Genomic DNA, 21,959 nt, shown 5'->3' with positions numbered 1-21,959 from the left:
ATAAATGTATATGCTGCCTTTCTTCCTAATACCGCCCCCCCCCCAAGATGGCTAACTTTTTTTCTTATTATGAACAAACAGCCTTTTAAAACATTGGAAACTAGAACATTTTGGGTAAACTCAAGTATATTCAACATAGTCTGTGAAAATCATAGCCATGGTCATGTGAGACAACACAGGGGTTCCTAGTTTGGCTAAGGTGAATTAAGACCTGTAGAGGATGAGAAATGCCTTGTTTTTAATTGGTGAATACAACATTCAGCTCTAATTTTAGGAATGGTGGAGAGTGTCTGCAGTAGTACGTCCTGGGAGATCAAAACGGTTCTCCCGGTGGTTTCTAAACGTTGCCATTTTTGATGTCAGGTTGGTGTCCATTTATTCTTTTGTGTAGAGAGTGATGTGTCTGTCCTGTGTATAAAGCAGAAGGACATTGTTGACAGATCATCTTCCAGAACATGGTTGCTTAAATGCAAGTAGCTGCTTAAATTTAATGTTTGTCGCTAACCCAAGTGGGAACATAAAAAGCCTTGTTTGTGTTTCTGAAAGACACCTGACCCACTGGAGAAGAAAGGGTGCTCTGAACTCAGAGGGGGCTGAACGGAATTTGTTCAAGGTTGCCCACTGGTCATTTCATCCCTGTGAAGAGACTCAACCTTCTTCCCATTGTGAGAGCTAACCCTTTATTCCTCCCCTAAATCCTATCCTCTTATCCCATGACTGCTAAATTTATTCAGGAGACTTTGATGAGGAACTTTCCAAAACCACAGTGGGAGCTCATCGATAACATCTGCTGTCTCATGTTTGTGGATAAACCACGAAGAACTCCAAAAGTTGGCGAAACAGCCCTTTGCCGAAGCCGTGCTTGTTCTTCTGTGTCTTTATTCCTGTAAAGTTACTGGGAACTGATGGTACACTAAATGGCCTGTAATTTCTTAGACTCTCCCTTTAGAAGAAGAGTTGGTTTTTATACTCTGCTTGTCTCTACCTTTTAAAAAGAATCAAACCAGCTTACAATCTCCTTCCCTTCCTCTCCCTACAACAGACACCTTGTGAGGTAGGTGAGGCTGAGAGCGCTCTAAGAGAACTGTGACTAGCCCAAGGACACCCAGCTGGCTTCATGCGGGGGAGTGGGGAAACCAACCCGGTTTAACAGGTTAGAGTCCGGAGCTCGTGGAGGAGTGGGGAATCAAACCCAGTTCTCCAGATTAGAGTCCACTGCTCTTAACCACTACTCCACGCTGGCTCTATAAAATCTCTTTATAAAATCTGCATTACTATTTACTACTGCATTACTACTTTTCAATCATGTGATACAAAGAAGTTGTTTACAGCTGTACTGGTCCAAATGCAAACTCCAAAACCAACAATGCTATCTACCTAATACCTTTAATTAGGACCAACCAAATAACATAAAACAGTCTGCAAGCATTGAGTTCACTCTTCATCTGGCTTCATGTTACAAAAACTAAAGAGAGTGGGGGGACATGATTGAAAGGCTCCCCCTCAACAATTGGCTCCCTGAATGGTAAACACTCTAATAATAAAAATCTAAAATAACTATGAAACCATTAACATAGTTGAAATCACCCATTATTACAAGACGTTCTCTTCTGACTATGGGAAATGGAAGAAGTCAGAAGAGAACATCTTGTAATAACATTCTCTTTGGACTTCTTCCCTTATTTCCCAGTTCAAGCTTACCTCAGTTTTGGTCAGGTAAGCAACAGTATATCCCAAGTATTCCTCTCAGTTTTCAGAAGGTACTTCTGAAGTAAAAAATAACGGTGTTGTATTTTGGGGGGAACCATCCAGATAAAAAGCTGAAATTTCTTGGAAGCAGAATCCTTAGTCTTTCCTGTGCTTCCACAGAACATTACCCACAGCTCTACAAATTATTACACAGCCTTTCAAGCTGTAGGTGACTCCTTATAACTTGGAAAAAACAAGACTGCAAACAATTGGTGGCTGTTTGCTGTTGAGATGGCTGGCATACTGGCAGATACAGGAGTAGCTGATGTATCTACTCACCTAGATGATGGATATGTCTTGGTGCGCTCAGACTGAGGAGTTGCTGTTGGCTCAGGCTGGGGAATGGATGGTGGGTCCCCTTTGCGGAAGTCAGCCAGGATGTCAATTAAGTCTACCATGCAGAGCTTGACCTGGTGGAGTTGGAATAATATGTATTTGTCAAGGTGTGCTGGGTAGAATCTATTGGTATTTTCATCCATGTAACCAGAAAACTATGTAGCATAGGGTCTGATGGTTCAATGTATCTAATCCAAGAGCCCTGGGTTCAAATGCCCCTATGAAGGTGGCCTTGAGTACCGTAAGTCACTCTCCTCCACTCAATTCTCCATCTGTAAAATGGGACTAGAACAATTGAACAGACTACAAACGTTGAACAAACAGTACCCTCTGCACAGGTAAGGTAGGTAGTGAGTAGAGATGTGGCTTTTTCAATGGCAGCACCTCACCTGTTGAACGTCCTCTCCCTTGAGACACACCTGGTTCTTATTCTGCTCTCTTTTAGGTGCTACACCAAAACATTTCTTTTTACCCAGGCTTTTAATTAGGGGGTTATTTATAAATTGCTTTTCCAATCTGCTTCTAGTTGCTACCTTTTATTATTATGTTTTATGTTCATGTTTTTATACGTTTTTAGTAAGGTTTATCAACATTGTGTAACTAAATTTATTGTACGGCTCAAGAAATCAGGTTGAAGGGGCTTTGTTAATAAAAGTAAGTAATCTGAGGACTGTTAAATGGATCACATAGACTGCTATATGTTTTATGTGTTGAGTGCTTCTATGCTCCGGCTTTTTATTGACTGAGTTTTTTTAACTGTTTGCTAATTTTAATGATTTTATTATTTTTTAAAGAGTGACTTGTTTGATTTTGTGAGCCAACATTAGTAGATCTCTGAAGAGGCAAAATAATAACTTATTTTGCACTTGCCAAATAAATAATTCTCCAGCCTGCAGTTATGTGAGCGCTCATAGATACTGAATACATATCTTGGATCCTACAAAATATGCTTTCTAGTAAAAACAAATGAAGATTCTTTATACCCAGTCAGACAACTGGTTCATCTACCTGAGTATAACATCTATCTATAGGGTTATTAAGAAGAAGAGTTGGTTTTTATATGCTAACTTTCTCTACCACTTAAGGAAGAATCAAACTGGCTTACAATCACCTTCCCTTCCCCTCCCCACAACAGACACCCTGTGAGGTAGGTGGGGCTGAGAGAGCTCTAAGAGAGCTGTGACTAGCCCAAGGTCACCCAGCTGGCTTCATGTGCAGGAGTGGGGAAACCAACCCAGTTCTCCAGAATAGAGTCCACTGCTCCAAACCACTGTTCTTAACCAATACACCACGCTGGCTCTCTCTGCTCCCCATTTTATCCTCACCACAACCATGTAAGACATATTGGGCTGAAGTCAAGAGTGACTGGCCCAAGGTCACCCTTGGGAATCTGAGCCTGGACATCACAGATGTTGGCATGACATTCAAACCACTTCCCCAGCCAGGTTCTGAATGGATCAGTATTGTCTAATCTGAATGGTGGCAGCTCTCTATGACTCAGGCAATCCCAGGAATTGAACCTGGGACTGTCTACATTCAAAGCACAGGCTTTACCACTAAGCCGCGGCCCCTTCTGAATATAAAAGACTGCAAGTTACTAGCCCTTAATGTCACACAAATGTGCCTGGAAGTGAATGGTCTATGCCTGATTTATGCTCAGAAAAGAGTCTGAATGCAAATCTCCTGTGGTTTGAAATACAAAGCCAGAATTTAGTGCCCTGAAGAGTTTTTCCCCCCAGGTAAGCAAAAGCAGAATAAATTATACAAAATGATAATAAAAACATGCCAGCTTTGAAGAATGTATACAGGCTGCAGAATTTGGATTGTCTGGGTGCAGAAATGGGTGTGTGTGTGTTGCAGCACAGAGCACACAGAGCTCTATAGCTGTCCCTGAGAGTAATTGGGGTGGGGGCAGACCTTCCATACATGAAACTAGTATACAGTGAACCAAACTGGATCTATCTGGATCTCAACTGACTGGGAACAGCTGCCTAGCATCTGAGGCAGGGATCTCTTCCAACTCTGCTGTCCGAGATCTTCATTTTGCAATGAAACAGACGTTCGCTGGAGAGGACTGGGCATGGAACCTTCTGTGGGAAAAGCCTACAACTGGGCTCCTGCAGAAAATGATTGACACTGACCGCATCCAGCTGGGCGTCCGTGTCCTCTCGGGCCACATCAGCCGGCAGTTTCCTGTGCTTGGCCACCATCTGGAAGAGGTTCAAAGCCGCCAGCTTGATCCGCCCCACCTCCAAGGTCTTCTCGGCCGCTGTGTTCTGGATTCTGTTCCAGATGGACTCCTGCAGTGAAAGTCACAGAACAGGGACTTTCTGGCAAGAACACGGCTGTTTGCAATTCCCCCCCTCGGAGTGCATTCCAGCATGCCCAAAGCTCTGCATTGTGTGTTGTTTTAAGCTACAGAGGCCCTGGGCCACCAGTAGCTCCCTCGCAGGTAGAAAGAAACTGACGGCACCTCGAGATTCAGCAATGGCAGAGGCTGAAGCTGTTGATTTGTGCCTGCTATGCAGTTATGAAAGGAACAGAGACTCACGGAGCCAGCGTGGTGTAGCGGTTAAGAGCTGTGGACTCTAATCTGGAGAACCGGGTTTGAGTCCCCACTCCACGTGAGCAGCGGACTCTAATCTGGTGAACTGGGTTGGTTTCCCCACTCCTCCACATGAAGCCAGCTGGGTGACCTTGGGCTAGTCACTGTTCTCTCCGAACTCTCTCAGCACCTCCTACCTCACAAGGTGTCTGTTGTGGGGAGGGGAAGGGAAAATGATTGTAAGCCGCTTGGAGACTCCTTAAAGGTAGAGAAAACCGGTATATAAAAGCCAACTCTTCTTCTTCTTCTCGGTCCACTAACAAAAACCAATCCTAGGATTCCCCCACACCACAGGCCAGGTAGAGTTGTCAGCCTCCAGGTAGTAGCTGGAGATCTCCTGCTATTACAACTGATCTCCAGCCGATAGAGATCAATTCACCTGGAGAAAATGGCCACTTTGGCAATTGAACTCTATGGCATTGAAGTCCCTCCCCAAACCTCGCCCTCCTCAGGCTCCACCAAAAAACCTCTCACTGGTGGCAAAGAGGGACCTGGCAACCCTAAGGCCAGGAATGGCCAACATTTTCAGCCTGAAGGCCAAACTGGTGTCTTTGCTTGCTTTTAAGGGCTTTCAGTTGGGTGCCCGCTCTTCCCGTTGCCAGCACTGAGATCAGGCAGAGGTACCGTCCAGCTCAGAGCTCTTGGAAGCAGAGGAGGCCAAGGGGAGCCCTAGCACACGAGCCACAGCGGCAGTCCGGCAGGCTAAGGCTCCTGACAAACTGATAAACAGCAGGAGGGCCGGGTGAAAAGCTCCCGCAGGCTGGAAATGGCCCCTCCCCGAGCTTTAATTCGCACACACACACCTGCTGTAGACCCAGTCAGTTCACCTGCCCCAGAATGCAGTTTCCTAGGATTCTGACCTGTTGCTACCTCTGGAGAAGCGGCCTTTTCTCCATCTAGCTAGTAGATTGTGGCAATATATCATTGTAATGTTACAGTGTTGTAGCAATCTAGCAATTGCTGATTTTTGTAAAAGAAAAAAGCCTGGAAAACCACTCCGTTGGCACAGGGGAAAACAGCGGTCCCAGGCTGCCGAGGCAAGGAAAACGGTGCCAAAATGGGAGGGACCTTCAAAAATGTGCCTCTTCCTGTCCACACAGTGTGCAAAAGTATGACCTTTCCAAAAAGATCATATCAAACCAGGTTTGGGAAAGATTGCAGCAAAACTAGGGAAAAACATTGGGAAGCAGATGATTAGGTAGGGCTGTCAGATGCCTGGTGGCAGCAGGGGAACTAGGATTGCCAACCTCCACGTGAGGGCTGGAGATCTCCTGCTATTACAACTGATCTCCAGGCGACAGAGATCAGTTCACCTGGAGAAAATGGCCACTTTAGAAGGTGGACTCTGGCATTATACCGCATTGAAGTCCCTCCCATCCCCATCCCCAAACCCCAACCTCCTCAGGCTCCACCCCAAAAATCTCCAGGTATTTCCCAACCTGAAGCTGGCAACTCTAAGGGAAGCCTCCACCGATGGTCCTTGTCCCATTCCCCCCGCCTCTGCCGGTGCTTAATGGAGAGGTGGGGGGAACAGTGTCAAGAGATGTTGTGACATCATTTCCAGCTCAGAATCTGGAAGTGACATCGCAACATTGTGTCACACTCTAGGAATTTCCTGATCTCTATGGTTTTTACCATTGAGCTTCAGGGGGACACTAGAGCATCGAGCAACACAGTGATGTCACTTCTGGTTACACAGCCTCAAGTGACAATGCGCAGTGCCATTCTCACCTGTCTCCATTCCCCTAAGACTCCTGCTGGTTGCCAGCCAAGGGCCAGAGCTTACAACCCTGTGATTAAACAGTGTCGTGTGGACGCTCCAAAAATCCCGCTGCAGTTTGGATGCCAGGCCAGAGCAAAAGTTCAATGCAGAAGCAACCTAAGCAGAGTCAGCCTACCCCTTCGTGAACCCTGATCTGGGCCTGTTCCAGCTGGGCCTGCAGCTGTGCAATCTGGTTGTTTTGCCGCAAGATCTGGTTGCTGCTCTCCTCCACGTATTTCTGCAGGCGGGCGTGTTCCTCTTCCATGGCTTCACGGTTGACAAGTTCCTTCTGCACCAACTTGGCCTGGGTAGCAATTAGGGTCTGGAAACGGCCGATCAGCTCCGGGATTTCCTGAAACTTGGGGTTGAGAAACAATAATAAAATGGACAGCAGGAATGTGATCATTCTCCTGAGATAACAGACACGAGTCCCTTCACTTCAACCTGTGTACAGCCAGAGTGCTCTACCGCAGAAGGCCTTAAACTAGTACCCAAGAGGTGTGTCGCTGCTTCTGAGCCTGACCGGCATTTCTTTCATTTCCCAGAAGGGTTGCCAAGAAGATAAGAAAGTGGTACCATCACTCGGACCCTGGGGCAGGCAGAAAAGCATTGCACGCCTTCCCTGCAGGAGCTCCTCCTTTTGGAAAGGGAGAGAGGCTGCATAGCAAACAAATCTACGGGACCACCTCTCCTGGTGTGTTCCGCAGAGAACGTTAAGATCTTCAAATACTAATTTACTGGTGGTCCCCAGCCCAAAGAGCATCCAGCTGGCCTCGGCCAGGGCTTTTTCTGCCCTGGCCCCTGCCTGGTGGAATAGTCTCCTTATGGAGTTCCGCTGGGCCTGTAAGACAGAACTATTCCACCAGGCTTATGGTTGAGGCCAGCTACGGTTTTCTCTATTAATGCTGGCCTCTCTACCTTACTCCACCTTGCCTGAAAGCAACCATTCCATCAGCAGGGTCTGCACCTTATGTGAGCCATCTGCAGGCCCTACTGTAAGAGCCAGCGTGGTGTAGCGGTTAAGAGCACCGGTCTGGAGTGATGGACTCTGATCTGGAGAACCGGGTTTGATTCCCCACTCCTCCACAGGAGCGGCGGAGGCTAATCTGGTGAACTGGATTTGTTTCCCCACTCCTACACATGAAGCCAGCTGGGTGACCTTGGGCAAGTTACAGCTCTGTTAGAGCTCTCTCAGCCCCACCTATCTCACAGGGTGTCTGTTGTGGGGAGGGGAAGGGAAGGCGATTGTAAGCCGTCTCCCTTAAGTGGTAGAGAAAGTCGGCATATAAAAACCAACTGGTGGTCTGAGAGGAGACCCAGAATGGGTCACATGGCTCCAGCAAGCTAAACCAGAGGTGCTTCCACAGGAGTTTGCTCAGAGGACCAGACCCTCAGTTGCTGTACACTGCTGAAGAAAGAGGGGGAATAGGTGCCCTTATTACCTTATTACCAAGAGGCAGCAACGGAGGCACCAGGGCTGCTCCCGCAGTGCTCTATACATGCCCAGCTGCTCACTGACCGGTCCGGCAGTACCAGTTACATGCCAGTGATACCACCGGACATCTGTTATGCAGCTTAAGGAGTGACCATACCCATCTGCCACAGAGTTCCAGGATGCAGACCTTGGCTTGCGCTGAAATAATTATTGTGGGGCTTTTTTCCTGGCATCCTCGCTCGGGCTCCTCCACTTGTCCCTCTCACCTGCTCTGCTTTTGCTACAACTTTTTGCAGGTATTCGGGGAAAGCATTGTGGGCCTCAAGCCGCCGCTGCAGCTTCTCCTTCACAGAGAGCAGCCGGGTTATTTCCCGCTGAAGGTGCTCCGCTTCTGCTCCTCTCTGCGCTGCTTGCCGCTGCTCTTCCTCAGCTTTCCACAGGGCCCGGCTGCGTTTGGCATCGTTGTCCTACAGGAGAGGAAATATGGGGTCAGGCCACATTTCCCCTGAAAAGTTCTTTTTCAATTGCACTAATTTAATTAACTTGATAGCTCTTAGTATACAGCTTTTAGACCACTTTGGCCTCTGCAGTTTCAGCCTGAGCTAAAAATCTCAACCCCAACCCTCGGTGTAAGTATTCCTAGCCCCACAATAGAACATCTGGCAACATCAGCTGACCCCTCCTCCGATGCCTCCAGACCTTCAGGAACTTGTCAAACTTCAAGACCGCCTCTTTGAGCTGTTTTTCCTTGCTCTCCAGCTCCTCCCGACGATGCTGCAGACTCTCCATCTTCATCTGAAACTCCTGTAAAAGGAACATCAGTTGGTGGGGAGGAGACTACATACTTTTGAACCAACGGGTTGAAATTAAATTACAAGTTTCCGTCTAGACATTAGGAAGAATTTTCTAACACTTTGAGCTGTTCCTCAGTGGAACAGGCTTCCTTGGGAGTTGGTAAGTTCTCCTTCCCTGGAAGTTTTTAAGCAGAGGCTAGATGGCCATCTGTCAGCAATGCTGATTCTGTGACCTTAGGCAGATCATGAGAGGGAGGGCATCTTGGCCAGCTTCTGGGCATGGCATGGCATGGTGGTCACTGGATGTGTGGGGGGAAGGTAGTTGTGAATTTCCTGCATTGTGCAGGGGATTGGACTAGATAACCCTGGTGGTCCCTTCCATTTCTATGGTTGACCAAAAAAAGAAGGTAAATACATGTGGCAACATTTGAGCGGCTAACCTTTCAACCTGCCACTGTAGCTGTGCTTGTAACTGCAGCATGATAACTGGTCTACGACAGAGGCTAAGGGATGCAATCCTAAGCACACTTACTAGAGAGCAAGTCCCATTGAATGCAATTGTACAATTCTTTTTATATATGCTTACAATTGCACTCCAAATCAGGAAGGTCCCCAGTTCAAACCTTGTCTCTGTCATGAATTCCTCAGCTAGCCTTAGGCAAGCCATTCACTCTAAGCCTCACCCTGCCCATCTGCAATATTATAGGGTTGGGTTTTTTTTAGATTACCATATTTAACCCCTCATAAGTGTTAACAGGACCCCAAAGGAATATGCTGGAGAAGTCAATCTGTATAAGCAGATTTGCTGCAAATTTACGAATACGAAGCCTTTATTGGCATTAGTTATACAACATCTATATAAACATGATAAAAACAATTTAGAATCATCTCCATAAAATTGACACTAAAACAGGTTTAAATACATTAGAAGTTACTCACTTCACAGCCCTAAAATTACCTCATGAGTTGCACAAGCTTTCACGCACTTTAATTGCCCTCAGTAAAAATCTTGCCACCACATCAATTATTAGTGGATCCTGCGCGTTCATAAGGATGGAGGCCTTAGTGCTTACAGGTAGCCATTCTTTGTCCGCGAAAATTGGGTCTAATAATTGAAAATGACCTCTAGCATACAGAGGACAGTTGATTAAAACGTGGGAGACTGTTTCAATTTTACCCTCCCCACAAGGACATACCCTTTCTGCAAAAGGGACTTTATTATATCTCCCTTGCAGCACGGCAGAAGAGAGAACATTTAATCTAGCCAGCATATAGGCTCTTCTTTGATTAGGATCAGTTAGGCATGTTAAATATTGGGGTCTAGAAGGGCTGTTGAGGGAAGGCTCCCAGCAGAGAGGTGAACACCTACTGTTTGCCAGTCTCCTAAGGTCCAGTTGTTCCATATCTAGAAATCTGTGCTTGATCAGGGCATAAGCTGCTTCCTCTGTGAGACAGTACAGCAAATCCAAGGGGATTCCTATTTGTTTAATTTTGCTTTCTATATGGTTTAACCAACTGGAAGATTTGCTGCATTTGTTCTGCTCCTTGTATTTAGTATTCAGGTCTTGAGTTTGATCTATGGCACATGAGGGTACCAAGTGCCACTGGATCCCAAAGTTATTCTGTTGTGTTGCCTGAAAGTTGTGATTGATAGTTTCATTGGATTTGTAAAGCCACTTTTATGAGTAAACTATAGAAGCTGGAAAGATACATGTTTATGTAGGCAGATTTCTTGAAATATGGGGCAAGGTAAATTATTGTTTCAGAACAATACTCAGGATAGAGTTAAATCTTATGTATTTTTTAAATGTTCTGTCTTTTTCTTATTTGTATTTTTTGAAAATTTTAAATAACACGTAGAAAGATATAGCAAAAACAAAATGATTATATCAACTTAATATGCACAAAGCCCTGTGAACACTAAAAATGTTAGCATTCCCATTCAGGTGTAGAAATTAGCAAGCAACGATGCTTATCTTCAAGTCATGAAAACCTTCACTGGCCGAGATCTGCTCAGAGCCTAGTTATTAGTGCACAAGAACAGGAGAAGGTGGGGGTTTTGTAGTCCACTGGTGACCCCCAGTACCAAGCACCACCCAAAAGTTTGCAAGATGACATTAAGTTATTGGGTTTGCAACCACTGCTTTATCTGGGATGTGGTACAGACTGTTCTTTCTCACATGCAATTTTTCAATATTAGGGTGCATGGAAAAACTGCTTATCTGCATACTATATTTACTCCATTCCTTCTCTGGAAATGTTGAGAATTTTAGTATTCTGCACCTTCAGGAAACTAAAGTTCCACAAATGCTTTGCAGGCAGCCAGGACAACCTTGCCCTAGTAAAAACCTATGACAATGAGTTTGCCGGAAGAATGAGGGCAGAGCTCGAACAATGCTGAAGATCTTGCATCTCAGTAAGAGACCCTTGATTTTTGTAGATGTAGAAGAATTCGTGCACATCCATCAACAACGGAAGCCTGTCCTGTAGACCCCTCTCATCCTAGTTCCTTCAACAAGCTCATGCCAGTGGCATAATTACCTCTTTCTGGGCTAAGAGCGCTTGTTGCACCTCCGTCAATTCTCTCCGTTTCTCCAGCAGGCAGCAACCAGGGGGCAAAAAGTCATCTTCTCGTTCAGGGATTTTCCTGGAACAAAGATTCAAGGACCACATCAACCTTCTCTTTGCTGTGCACTTTTGGAGATAACTGGTATCAATGTACAACCCATTAGATTCAACGTGTGCATTCTTCAGCCAAGTCCTACAATTGGCCATATATGTAAGGCAAATACCACTGCGAGAATATCTTTGCCTAAAGAAGTCTGTGGACTACAAGAAATTTCCATTTACCCACGCGGTGAAATATCAAGCAACAATATTAATTTACGAACTGAAGAAGACCTTTACGAAACGCTGCCAAAATCTAGAGGGCACGTACTCTTGGATTAATATTGTATTTTTGCCTGTGTTCTTTAACAGGATTTGTGCTTCCTGTATGTGAACTTGCACTTTGAACTGTATGTGGTGAATTCACACCATAAAGAATTGTATAAATAGTGTGTAGAGATTAGTTTAGAATTAGAATTAGTTTAGGATTAGTATTAATATATGTTTATGAAATTTAATAAACATTGTATTGAAGGACAAATTGAACTTTACTGAGCCCTTGTGCTGCTCCTTGAATTATAGCCTAAGTCCTACAACACAGCTTAGAGGAGGACCTATACCTCAAAGGTAGAACATGAAATTGACTCGTGGAACTCCCTGCTATGGGGATTATAGCGATGGCCACTATCTTAGATAGCCTTCAGAGAGCACTGGACAAGTTCATGTAAGATAGGTCCATCCATTGCTATTAGCCACTGGGTCCTCTTTGTTCAGAGACAGTATACAACCCATGTTCAGAGGTGGAGGGACAGAGCAACAGAGGAAGAGAGTTAGCTTCTGTGCCCCTGCTGTGGGCCTTTTGGGGCATCTAGATGGAAAACAGGAAGCTGGACTAGATGGTGTGATCCAACAGGGCTCCTCCTATGCTTTGAAAGCAGGAAATCCCAAATTCAGTCCTAGACATATACAGTTGCAGGTACTGAGGAAAATGTCCCTTGGCCTCAGACTCTGAAGAGCCGCTGGCAGTTTAACAATGCTGAGCCAGATGGACCGGTGGACTGAATCAGTATAAGGCAACTTCATATGTTCATACATGTCATGATGAGTTACATGGATAAAGGGGCCATCCTAGATCTAACACCATAAACAGACTTCCATACAATCTCCCATGCAATGCTTCTCAGTGAAGTCAGGTCTCATGCTCAACTACCCAGTCATCACATGCTTGGAAATCAGCTGATGTATATGAATACAAAAACAGCTCTCATGTACACAAACATGCACGCACCAAACAATACTCTGGTGTTAAGAGACACATCCAAAATATTATTGGGAGCCACGAGACCCTGAATAATAGATAGCCTACATATAGCATATTTCAAGTGTTTCAAAAGAACAATTGCATAAGAACTCAGTAGAGCTTACAACAGCCCTGTAAGGTAGGACAGATGAAATGCAGTTAATTTAAGACATTTGCTGCCATCATCTATGATGATGCTTATGTGGCCGTTGAAAGGGGGATTATACAGATTAATGGATGCCTATCAACAGCTATGAAGTAGCAACAAGAAACAGAACTTCAGTATGAACAGGAAGCATGCCACTGAATTCCAGTTGCCAGAGAGCAATGGCTGTGGAAATCGGTTGCCTTTATATATTTTTATAGGCTTCCTGGAAAAATCTGTTTGTTACTGTGGAATGCTAAGTTGCTTTCAGGTTTTTTCTTGCAGTTTCATGCCTAAACTTAAGCGGGATGCATGTGTTTGTTTTTTAGCATCTACACAATGTTGTCCACTATGCAGGTTCACCCTTGCTTTTCTCCAGTCATACACTTGGACTCTGGGCCACTCACAAGGTTGTTGTAAGGATAAAATGGAGAGGAAAGAACAACGTAAGTTACTTTAGATCCCCACGGTGGAGCAAGGCAGGGTATACAGTGAGGGGAAAAAGTATTTGATCCCCTGCTGAATTTGCCCGTTTGCCCTCTGTCGAAGAAATGACCAGTCCATAATTTTAATGGTAGGTGTATTGTAGCTGTGAGAGACAGAATAACAACAGGAAAAACCCCAGAAACCTAGAAGACAAAAGTCAGAGATTGATGTGCATTATAATGAGTGAAATAAGTATTTGATCCCTTTGCAAAAGATGACTTAGTACTTGGTGGCAAAACCCTTGTTGGCAATTACAGAGGTCAGACGTTTCTTGTAGGTGGCCACCAGGTTTGCACACATCTCAGGAGGTATTTTGTCCCACTCCTCTTTGCAGATCCTCTCCAAGTCAGTAAGATTTCGAGGCTGATGTGTAGCTACTCGAACCTTCAGCTCCCTCCACAGATTTTCGATGGGATTAAGGTCTGGAGACTGGCTAGGCCACTCCAGGACCTTAATATGCTTCTTCTTGAGCCACTCCTTTGTTGCCTTGGCCGTGTGTTTTCGGTCATTGTCATGCTGGAATACCCATCCTCGACCCATTTTCAATGCCCTGGCTGAGGGAAGGAGGTGCTCACCCAAGATTTGACGATACATGGTCCCGTCCATCGTCCCTTCGATGCGGTGAAGGTGTCCTGTCCCCTTAGCAGAAAAACACCCCCAATGCATAATATGTCCCCCTCCATGTTTGACGGTGGGGATGGTGTTCTTGGGGTCATAGGCAGCATTCCTCCTCCTCCAAACACGGCGAGTTGAGTTGATGCCAAAGAGCTCGATTTTGGTCTCATCTGACCACAACACTTTCACCCAGTTCTCCTCTGGGTCATTCAGATGTGCATTGGCAAACTGCAGACGGGCCTGTACACGTGCTGTCTTGAGCAAGGGGACCTTGCGGGCTCTGCAAGATCTCAGTCCTTCACGGTGTAGTGTGTTACCAACTGTTTTCATGGTGACTATGGTCCCAGCTGCCCTGAGATCATTGACAAGTTCCCTCCATGTAGTTCTGGCCTGCTTCATCACCGTTCTCATGATCATTGCAACTCCACGAGATGAGATCTTGCATGGAGCCCCAGACCGAGGGAGGTTGACAGGGTTAGGGTTAGGGTTGTCACCTTCTCACCAAGCTGCTTGGCAATAGTCTTGTAGCCCAGTCCAGCCTTGTGCAGATCTACAATCTTGTCCCTAACATCCTTGGACAGCTCTTTGGTCTTGGTCAGGGTGGCTAGTTTGGAATCTGATGGATTGATTGCTTCTGTCGACAGCAGAACCCTAACCCTAACCCTAACCCTAATCTGGCTGGTTGATAGGGAATCAAATACTTATTTCACACATTATAATGCACATCAATCTTTGACTTTTGTCTTCTGGGTTTCTGGGGTTTTTCCTGTTGTTATTCTGTCTCTCACAGCTACAATAAACCTACCATTAAATTATGGACTGGTCATTTCTTCGTCAGAGGGCAAATGGGCAAATTTAGCAGGGGATCAAATACTTCTTTCCCTCACTGTAAATGAAGTAAAATCAAATAAATAAATAACCTCAATGGGGTTTAATTTTGGATAATTTTGCATTCAGCACCCAGGCATGAGTCTAGGGTTGCCAGGTCCATCTTCGCCACTGGCAGCAGGTTTTGGGGGCAGAGCCTGAGGAGGGTGGGGTTTGGGGAAGGGAGGGACTTCAATGCCATAGAGTCCAATTGCAAAAGCGGCCATTTTCTCCAGGGGAACTGATCTCTATCAGCTGGAGATCAGTTGTAATAGCAAGAGATCTCCAGCTACTACCTGGAGGTTATAGAAAAAAGGCACTAATGGCATATACAAATATCAAATAGTACAATTTGTACAAAATAGAATGTTGCTAAATACTTTATAAGAACAATGCAAGAACATAAGAATTATATAAATTACAATCCAATTAAGACAATAATGGTGTCACAAGGTACAAGCAAAATAGAGGACACTAAGAATGGGGAAATAGTCTTATCATAATGGTAGATAAGGGTTCATAGTTCAAAAGCCAAGAGAAAGAAAAATGGGATTCTGGTATTATTCCCCATTTTGCATCATGCTTCTTCAATTTCAAGTCAGCTTCTTCAGTTTCAGGTCAATTCTGAAGACTACCTGAATAGTCTAGCAGCTCTTGTAGCAAATATTTTGTAGTGAGATTAACATTCCTTAGAACGTTTGTTCCAGGAAAAGGACTGTATCCTGCGTAACAAAATCTTTACTGATGGATGGCCAATTATGCCATTAGTGCTTTTTCCCCATAACTTCCTATTGCTGGCACGAGTTTTTGGTTTTGACTACCTGGAGGTTGGCAACCGTACATGAGTCGGAGTGGAGAATGCTTGGAGATAAGGCCTGCAAGCACAGCAGCTCTGGCCAGCCCGATCCCATCAGGGATGAGATGCAGAGGCAGGCAATGGCAAACCCCCTCTGCTCATCTCTTGCCTTGAAAACCCTATGAAGTGGAAGGAACTTCATGGGCTGGCCATGAGCTGGTTGCGACTAGAGGCCACACTTCATCTGCACCGTGAGGTCTGCAAACACGTTATCCTGATATGATCTACATTTCAAAAATACATGAAGCTGCCTCATACTGAATCAGACCCTTGGTCCATCCAAGTCAGTATTGTCTACTCAGACCAGCAGTGGCTCTCCAGGGTCTCAGGCAGGGGTCTTTCCCATCACCTACTTGCCTAGTCCCTTTAACTCACTGGTTCCCAACCAGGGGTCCGTGGACCCCCAGGGGTCCGCGAGAACTAAATTAAGGTCCGCGAAACAAAGTTATAAACCCATAATAAATTAATATTTTCAATTAAAAGTTCTCTATTATAAAAATATATATTCCAATATTATTCTAAGCTTAATGTTTAACTAACAGTTATGATTAAACACAGTGGGTAGCCGTGTTAGTCTGTTTGCAGTAGTCAAAAAGGGCAAGAGTCCAGTAGCACCTTAAAGACTAACAAAATTGTTAGTCTTTAAGGTGCTACTGGACTCTTGCCCTTTTTGAGTTATGATTAGTTTATTTTCAAATTCTTGGAATTTTTATTTTGAACCCTGGGGTCCCTGCACTGAACAAAAAAGTCCTAGTGGTCCCTGGTCAAAAAAAAGGTTGGGAACCACTGCTTTAACTGGAGATGCTGGGGATTGAACCTGGCACTTTCTGCATGCCAAGCAGATGCTCTGCCCCTGAGCAATGCCCCCCCCTTTCATAACTCAGGATATGGCTTAAATTCGACAGCACCAGGTGCATGAAGGGAAAGCCCATCGCGTGCTTCACGTTGGGGATGATGCTCGGGGCCCTGGGCGCACGGGGTCGCTCACAAGCCCAAGCGCTCCTGCTGGCACGGCTTTCCCCCCACCCCGCCGCCGTCGAGCATCCCCTGCAGCCCCGCTGCCGCCGCCCCCCGCAGATCTTACACGAGCAGCAGTTTGTCGCGGAAAGCCGCCCGCACTCTTTCCTCCAACTCCGCAGCCATGGTTCCTCGGTCCAAGGGCCACCTTACCCCCCCCACCCCCCGCCCGCGGACGCCCTTGCTGCAAAGGTCCGAGGGAGCCGGCAGCTTGCAAACCTCCCTCCCAGCAGCGTCGCGAGCCCCGCCCGCCCGTTGCCACGGAGACGGGCAGCACAACGTTCTGTTGCCATGGGCACGCGTCCGCGAGGCTTTGCAAGCGCTGGAAAGTTTTCTTTTTTTCCAGCGTGCGCGCCGACGGCTGGATGGGGCTGCAGGAGAGGGGGGCGTTTCTCGGTAGAAAAGCATTTTCGCCTTTCCCCGCCCCCCCCCCTCCGTCCAGGAGGGGGGTGTAGCTGGGTGGGTTGCGAGAGTCCCTGAGCATTTTATTTGATGCTCGACTGATATTTATGAAGGACACTGTTTCTCGACCATTGCAACAGACGGCTTTCTGTTCGAGCGCACAATAGCCAGGAGCCTTACAAAAAATAATAATAATAAAAAAAAAAACCAACCTGGAAGGGCAGGAGGAAGGGATTTCTTTGTTACTGCCTGCTGAAGTGCAGAAATGTATGCCCCATCGAATGTGCCAGCAATGTCAGGGGGCTAGAGCAACTGCCCTATGAGAAGCGGTTAAAAGGCTGGGGGCTGTTCAGCTTAGAAAGAAGGTGGTGAAAGGGAGATATGATAAAGGTCTATAAAATTATGCATGGTTTGGAGAGAATGGACAGGGAGAAGCTTTTCTCCCTCTCTCATACTACCAGAACGCGGGGGCATCTGCTGAAGCTGGAGGGCGAGAGATTCAAAACTGATAAAAGGAAGTATTTCTTCGTACAACGCATAGTTCAGTTATGGAACCCCCTGCCCCAGGATGTGATGGCTGCCAACTTGGAAGGCTTTAAGAGGGGAGTGGACATGTTCGTGGAGGAGAGGGCTATCCATGGCTACTAGTCAAAATGAATACTAGTCATGATGCATACCTATTCTCTACGTTATCAGAGGAGCATGCCTATTATATTAGGTGCTGTGGAAAACAGCAGGATGCTGCTGCAGTTGTCTTGTTTGGGGGCTTCCTAGAGGCACCTGGTTGGCCACTGGGTGAACAAACCGCTGGACTTGATGGACCTTGGTCTGATCCAGCATGACTTTTCTTATGTTCTTATATCTTTAAAGCACCAAAAATGAAAATGTGAATACAAACCAAACAATGAAAATCAGGAATCTAGGCAAAGCACAATAAGCAGGAGATAAAAATCATAAACAAGTATCATATAATATTATGCCAAATGACTGGGATGTAACTTACATCACACAGTTGGTGTGCTTTATTTCTAGATTCCATCATGAAATGTGTGGTTAAAATACTGATGTGTGATTTTAAAAATATTGGCTCAGTGGGTAGATCCTAATGGGACTGGTGAATCGAGGTGGGGCCCATGAAATGTGAGGACATTATATCAAATGGACACCTGCAGCACCTTGTGGTTGGTAATCCTAGGTTAAAATCAGTTCCATTTTGGTGACAATGTGTCTTGTTGTGTAACATGAAGAATGGAGCACAATCTGAGACTGCCTAATGCAGATCAGATGTTCAGAAAGCTCCACCCCCTAACACTCTGCCTTTGCTTTATGTGGAGTACATACCAGTAGCAGTGAACAACCAGTCACCGATGCCACCTTGTCTTTCAGGAATCAGGTTGATGCTGTTGTGAGGGGGAAAAAAAAAAACAATCTTTGAGATCGTGTGTTAGGGTTGCCAACAGGCATGGAGGAAAAAAATGTCCGGCCCCTTTTCAAGAGGCTTTATGGGATGTTATTTACTTTTATGCCCTGAAAAGCTTCACCTGCCTATTTCAACACATTAAGCTTTTATTAAGGATTTTCCTTCAGGTCTGTTGGCAACCCTTTGCGTGTGTAGCCAACCATATCTCAGTTTTGTTGGGATCAGAACCAACCCTGTTTGCATCTTTTGAAACTGTGGGCATAATGGGAGAGGGGGAAAGAGGAAAAAATATGCATGCTTAGAACAGGAAATACCTGCCTGCAATCATAATAATAAATAATATCAGTACAATAGCAGAATGCTGAAAAACAGCAACATACTGTCCCAGCAACATACTGAACTTTCTGAGCCAGGACAACCCAAATGGCGTAGATTTCTTTGTTGATCTTTGTAGGGGAAAATGCCTGTTAATAAAACTCTACAATAACAAAAGCTGAATGTTACTGCCTCTGAACATGACACAGATTAACCCACCTAGCACGATTGCTCTTATTCTGCATAATTTATTCTGTGGTTTTACTAGTCTGTATAATTTATTCTGCTTTGGCTGATCAAGGGGAGATGTGGATCTCTCCAGGGCACCGAAAGCCCTGCCCAGTCTAAGCACCGAAGGTCTTATTCAACATCTCCTCTAGCTTCAGAGAATTCTCTGGGCGCTGCCCACATATTTCCCAAACAGATTTTGCACAGCTAGAAGTTTTTTTTTAAATGAAAGTTAAGATTCTTAGGCAGCCAGATTCTACTGCCAATACTGACGTTGCCTGTTGTTCTGAACTCTGGCAAAACTGTAGCACAGACACAACTTTGTCCGTTTGATTTTGTCAGATTCACACCCCAGCTGGCGATTAGATTGTGAGGCTGCACTTTACTTACGCAACAAGGCTTGGCTCTTTAGAAGAAGTGAGGATTTAAATCCTGTTTACGCCTGACTCTGTATTTGGCCCTCTGACGGTTATGCAGGAGGAGGAAATTAGGTGGCGAGCATCCTGTTTGTTCTCCAGACGGCATCCATTTTTCACTCATCGTTCGTGGCACTCTTAATTGTAGTGGGTGGCTGCCAAACTTTCGGAAACGCATCCAGGCTTCAGAGCCTTGCTTCTAAAAGAAGATTGGTTCACTTCTTGCAAGGCGTACGTCTTGCAGCCATCGAACTCTGCTGTGCCTCTCCAGTGTCTTAAGACAGGGGCATTAGTGTTCGTTTCACAATTCGGCATTAAAGATGCTACTGTCCCAAACGGTCAGCTCAAGATAAAACAATTGGCTAATGCCCACTTCTTCATAAATCACAATCAATGGGTCAATAACACATAAGAAATACATTATCGATAAGAGCCAAACGACAAATTAAAAGTGGGCGATCTGTAATTAGGGCTGCAATTCTATGCACGCTTAACATAGGAGTCAGCCCCATTGAACTCGGTGGGAATTGCTTCCGAGTAAACATGGCTGTACTTCACATTTCCATTTCACTTAAAAGACCTTAGGGAGGGCTTCAAATAGGGATGCCAACAGGCCTAGAAGAAAATATCCTGTCCGTTGAATAACGGTTTAATGTGTAGGAGTGGACAGTTGAAGCTTTTCTGGGTATCTTCCTCCCCTTGGGGGAGAAATATACAGAGAAAAAACAGTGATCAAGAATGTCACGGTGTGATGCTCTCTTTGTTGTCTTTCAAAAGGCAGTTCAAGACTTTGTCTTTTCCTTTGGTCTGACTTCAATTGCTGATTTGTTAAAACTGTCATATCCTGAGGCATCTGTAGTACTGTGTCTTTCGCTGGTTGTGTTTGATTGTGCTTCCATTTGGTTGTTTCTATTGTTTTTGACTGCAAATTGCTCCGTGAATTTTAATTAGAAAGCAGAACTGAAATGTTTTATAGTGGTAAAATAAGCATACTGTGATAGCAATCCGAAACACCATGTCTGTCTCGCTATCCTCTCCCCTACCTGCAAAAAACAAATAAACAAACCCCCAGTAAATTCAAACAGCCAAGAGCATCACCTTTTGACTTTAGAGGACACATCAAGTTGCTTTTGAAAAAAAATGTTTGTTAGATTTTTCACAAGGCACATGAGTAGATTTCCATTCCCTTTCTTCCTGTCATCCCCAGTTTCAAAAGACTGAAACATAAACAGATTTCTCCAGTGTTTCCCAAAGTAGGCATTTGGTGGGGCCTTCCTTCATGAACCACCCAACAGTTGCTGAGAAAGACACACAAAGATCTGTGACACTCTCCCTTCATCGTGACGCTTCCAATTGCAAAGGGACAAAAGTACATCCTTTCAGGTTCTGTGTGAGTCATTGTTCTTGGCGTCTCTCCTGAATGGAATGAGGCATGCTCATGGCAGTGACTCATACAGAGACTCAGGAGGCACCCCCCTCTGCAAGTGAGTACTTTGAGCTCATGGGAGTAATCAATTTATTTCTCCTGGCGCACTATTTGGAAACCACTGCTCTAACACGCTTGGGAGGCAACTGCCTGTTCTCTCTCCTTTTCTCCTGTATCCAGCAAGAATGAGTGAGGGTAATCGGCCCAGCAAAGACTTTTGCCTTGATAACTGAATGGATCCTCCATGTTTAGAGGCCGGGCGCCTGCATTATCAAATGGCAGGGATGAACAGCAGGGATAAACATTTATGTTTTCCATGTGAGTTTCCCACTGCTGGAAACGTTGGACTGGCTGCAGCCCCCATGAAGGGTCACCATTATTTAGTCGACAAACAAAACAGGACACTGGAGATCTATCACCGGATCTTTCTAAGCGTCCTCTGAATGGTAGGGAACACCAAAACCAGGCCTTGATGCTAGGGGCAAGGGACTAAGCCACAAATGCCTCATTAGGGTTGCCAACCTCCAGGTACCAGCTGGAGATCGCCTGCTATTACCAGTGATCTCCAGCCAATAGAGATCAGTTCCCCTGGAGAAAATGGCCGCTTTGGCAATTGGACTCTATGCCATTGAAGTCCCTCCCCTCCCTAAATCCCGCCCTCCTAAGGCTCTGCCCCAAAAACCTCCCACTGGTGTCAAAGAGGGACCTGGCAACTCTACTCATTGAGGCTGGATCTGCACCTACCCTGTCCAGTGGGACAAGCCCACACAACCGCAGCACTGCCCAGGCTAGCACAGAAGCAATTCCATGTACTGTTGAACCAGTCAAGATAAGATGTAACAGAGTTTTTCTTGCTGGCCCTACCCTTCCTGTTTACTTCAGCTGGAGCCCTGGTGCTGCAAAGCTCAGAAGTCAGCAAGCTAGCCAGGGCCATCTTAAATAGGGTTGCCAACCTCCAGGTTCTAGCTGGAGATCTCCTATTACAACTGATCTCCAGCCAATAGAGATCAGTTCCCCTGGAGAAAATGGCCACTTTGGCAATTGGACTCTATGGCATTGAAGTCCCTCCCCTCCCCAAACCCTGTCCTCCTCAGGCTCCGCCCCCAAAACCTCCCGCTGTTGGTGAAGAGGGACCTGGCAACCCTAGTCAACAGCATTATAGCCCCTCGGGCAAAGCA

General features: G+C 45.6%; 1 protein-coding gene across 2 annotated transcripts; it reads right to left on the bottom strand.

The window, feature by feature from the left end:
* Nucleotides 1–308: 308 nt before the first annotated feature.
* Nucleotides 309–16,700, bottom strand: CFAP73 (cilia and flagella associated protein 73). 2 transcript variants are annotated; one of them, XM_056859678.1, is made up of 8 exons: nt 16,642–16,700; nt 11,223–11,328; nt 8,587–8,691; nt 8,154–8,354; nt 6,589–6,810; nt 4,227–4,385; nt 2,029–2,159; nt 309–408 (listed from the first exon to the last, which is right to left on the bottom strand). In XM_056859678.1, the coding sequence occupies exons 1-8, from the start codon at nt 16,698–16,700 to the stop codon at nt 360–362; spliced, it is 1,032 nt and encodes a 343-aa protein (XP_056715656.1). In that variant the 3' UTR covers nt 309–359. The 2 variants fall into 2 exon arrangements, with proteins under 2 accessions (XP_056715656.1, XP_056715657.1); XM_056859679.1 differs by having other exon boundaries at nt 6,589–6,804.
* Between the last annotated feature and the right edge of the window lie 5,259 nt (nt 16,701–21,959).

The sequence above is a fragment of the Euleptes europaea genome, chromosome 13 (genome assembly GCF_029931775.1).
Source record: "Euleptes europaea isolate rEulEur1 chromosome 13, rEulEur1.hap1, whole genome shotgun sequence".
Classification (NCBI taxonomy): domain Eukaryota; kingdom Metazoa; phylum Chordata; class Lepidosauria; order Squamata; family Sphaerodactylidae; genus Euleptes; species Euleptes europaea.
The sequence above is the reverse complement of the archived record's forward strand: the minus strand, read 5'-3'. Positions and strand labels throughout refer to the sequence as shown.